The sequence below is a fragment of the Plectropomus leopardus genome, unplaced genomic scaffold (assembly GCF_008729295.1).
Source record: "Plectropomus leopardus isolate mb unplaced genomic scaffold, YSFRI_Pleo_2.0 unplaced_scaffold26382, whole genome shotgun sequence".
Taxonomy (NCBI): Eukaryota; Metazoa; Chordata; class Actinopteri; order Perciformes; family Serranidae; genus Plectropomus; species Plectropomus leopardus.
In genome coordinates this window covers 540-3,403 of record NW_024628693.1, presented here as the reverse complement: position 1 = coordinate 3,403, position 2,864 = coordinate 540, and the positions used below count along the sequence as shown (strand labels likewise).

Genomic DNA, 2,864 nt, shown 5'->3' with positions numbered 1-2,864 from the left:
CCAATCAAAGACAAACCAGAGCCAAAGCAGCCAATCAAAGACAAACCAGAGCCAAAGCAGCCAATCAAAGACAAATCAGAGCCAAAGCAGCCAATCAAAGACAAACCAGAGGCAACACAACCAATCAAAGACAAACCAGAGGCAACACAACCAATCAAAAATAAGACAGAGCCAATGCAGCCAATCAAAGAGAAGACAGAGCCAACGCAGCCAATCAAAGAGAAGTCCGGTATGGTCATCAGGGGTGTGACCTTTTACAAAGCAGAGGAGCAGAGCTACAAGGAGGAGGATGAGGAAGATGAGAAAAGTAGAGGAACAAACAGTAAGTCTGACATATCCTTATTGGGTGTTAGAGCACGGTGAAGGCAACATTGACTGAACATTAATTGACATCAATGACTGATTGCTATGGCAAATTTGTTAGCAATTGAAGCATACAGAGCAACTTTAACACTGATTTGGCATCAAGAATCATGCTCATTTGTTTTTTGAGCATTTGATTTATGTAAATCCAATACTGACTCTCTTTTAGCCCTGTTTTTTTTGTCTCTACCATCTCCTGAGTAAAATATCTGGCTTGAGTTGTGGTGAACTGTTGGGTAATGATTCTCTGTAGGTCAATAATTACATGTCATGATCCATTGGTCCAAAAATATTGATGATAGCCCGGTTGTGGTTGCAGGTCATATCCATAACCTCCCGGGGACAATCGTGTTAAGGTCTCCGCAATCTTATGATACAGTCTTCTGAAATATATCATTCACTGCAAAACTTTGATTACTTTAGTGGTAGCAAAACTGACAGCTCTGGCGGGCAGATAGAATCATCTGGAAAAAATAATTCAACACAAACCCGTGCTCTCTTTTATCTTATTCCTCCAACCTTGTATTGCAACTGCTGCACAGCAACTTCCAGTAGTTCTGTCTTGTCTAATCTAGTTCCTATTTTGCTTCTTTACAGCAACTCCTACTGCCACCAAGAGTCCAGGACTTTCAACCACACAACTACACTTTCAGGACCTGTCAGAGAGACCTAGCAGTCCTGCACCTACCCAGCAACCAACAGCTCCCCTGACTACCACACCAGTTCTCACCACTACAACCACACCAGTTCCCACCACTACAACCACACCAGTTCCTACCACTACTACCACACCAGTCCCCACCACTACAACCACACCAGTCCCCACCACCACCATCAAACCCACGACTGAGTTAACTACTAACATTCCACCAACAACTCCAAAACCAATGACAACCAAAATGACAACTACTCCCCTCCAAACTACGCTTCAGCCTTCCCAGCACGCCCACCAGCACACCACCGCACCCTCAGATACCATCATAGGTCCACCCATTGATGCGTCACCCACAGCAGTGTCTCGGCCAGGATTCAGAACCCGGCTAGTATGGACGGAGAGCCCCGCTGACCAACCAAAGACCACAAAGAAACCTGGTAGCGATTCATACAGTACAGTAGTTTATCTGGTAGTGAGTGAGCATATTTTAGGATTTTTATCATTACAGTAATTAAAACATGCTAATTGTGTTATATAGTCTTGATTCACAGTGTCATATTTATCTGTGTTTTTGTAGCGGTGTGTAAGGACACAGTAGCCAGCATCTCTGAACCAGTCCAGCACAACTCTTTCGGCAGTAGAGACGGATCCTGGATGAGAGATGCTCGCGGCCATGGCAATGTCATCTACCTTACCAATGGTCACTATGGCAACAATCTCCTGGAGTTCAGAGACATGGACACCTTCAAATCGGGTATAAGATTTGTTTGTTGGTGTGTGGGTGTGTAGAAGATAATGAACCCATAACTTGTTTCCAATCATGCCAAGCCATCAAGCCGTGTCCAGTTTAAACAGTTTACATGAGGGGCCTAGCCATGTGTGCCACTATTAGCATGCCATAGCTTAACTAATGGCATACTAGCAAAAAGTATACAAGAGAGTTTTCCACACACTCACTTATTTGTGGTGGCCCACCACAACAGCATCTGCCACTATGTATTAATTTTATAATGTTGGCGCTGGAGTGTCCATTAGGAGCACTAGGTATCAAACAAACGCCATCTCTCTGTTCCAAAAAGTAGCTCGAAAGTCAAGAGCGCTCACTCTGCAGGAAAATCGGGGGTCCAAAACTGTCCTCAGAAGTACACTGCACAGAGAAAAACAACTGCTCCACTTGATGTAATCGTAGTTGACTGAGGGTCTTTAACTGATGATTTAAATCTCCAGCTTTCAAAGGGGCAGCCCAAGCAAAAACACTTACTACTATTGGATGTATGGATCACACCTGGATATGCAGTCGTGATTACACATGTTCTGAAGGTCATGGTGTGGTTTGTGAACCTGACCAGCTGCATCTATGTGTTCTGTGTGCTCTTCCCGCTCAGGTCAGGCAAGTAACTCATACAAGCTGCCCTACAGCTTCACTGGAACAGGCCACGTGGTGTATAATGGAGCTTTCTACTACAACCGTGCCTTCAGCAGGGACATCATCAGATATGACCTGAGACACAGATACGTAGCTGCCTGGACCACACTGCATGATGCTCTACTGGAGGAGCAAGCTCACAGGACACAAACTGAAGTAAGACCCATGGTATACTTAATGTGAGAGTGGTAGCTGCGATTTAACAGTACAAGACGCACCTCATGATGATTTACTAGTGGGATATACACTGGGGACACTTTGAGGGGTCATAACAGGTCAGAGTGGGGAACAAAAACACTACAAATCACTACAGAGTTCAAAAGGGCAAATAGCAGGAGTAGAAACAAGTGCTGTAGTTTTGTTCTTTGTTCATTTCAATTCATATTTCACCTGAAATATCTCAAGACTTTACCCTGATTA

At 44.3% G+C, this 2,864-nt stretch overlaps 1 protein-coding gene across 1 annotated transcript; it reads left to right on the top strand.

Annotated features, from left to right (window-relative positions):
* Positions 1-6: 6 nt before the first annotated feature.
* Positions 7-2,600, top strand: LOC121966941 (olfactomedin-like protein 2B; the record flags this gene model as incomplete). The annotated part of the gene is made up of 4 exons (XM_042517010.1): positions 7-322; positions 961-1,455; positions 1,596-1,772; positions 2,404-2,600. Coding segments are annotated over 4 exons (1,185 nt in total), but the record flags the coding sequence as incomplete, so codon positions are not given.
* Positions 2,601-2,864: the final 264 nt, after the last annotated feature.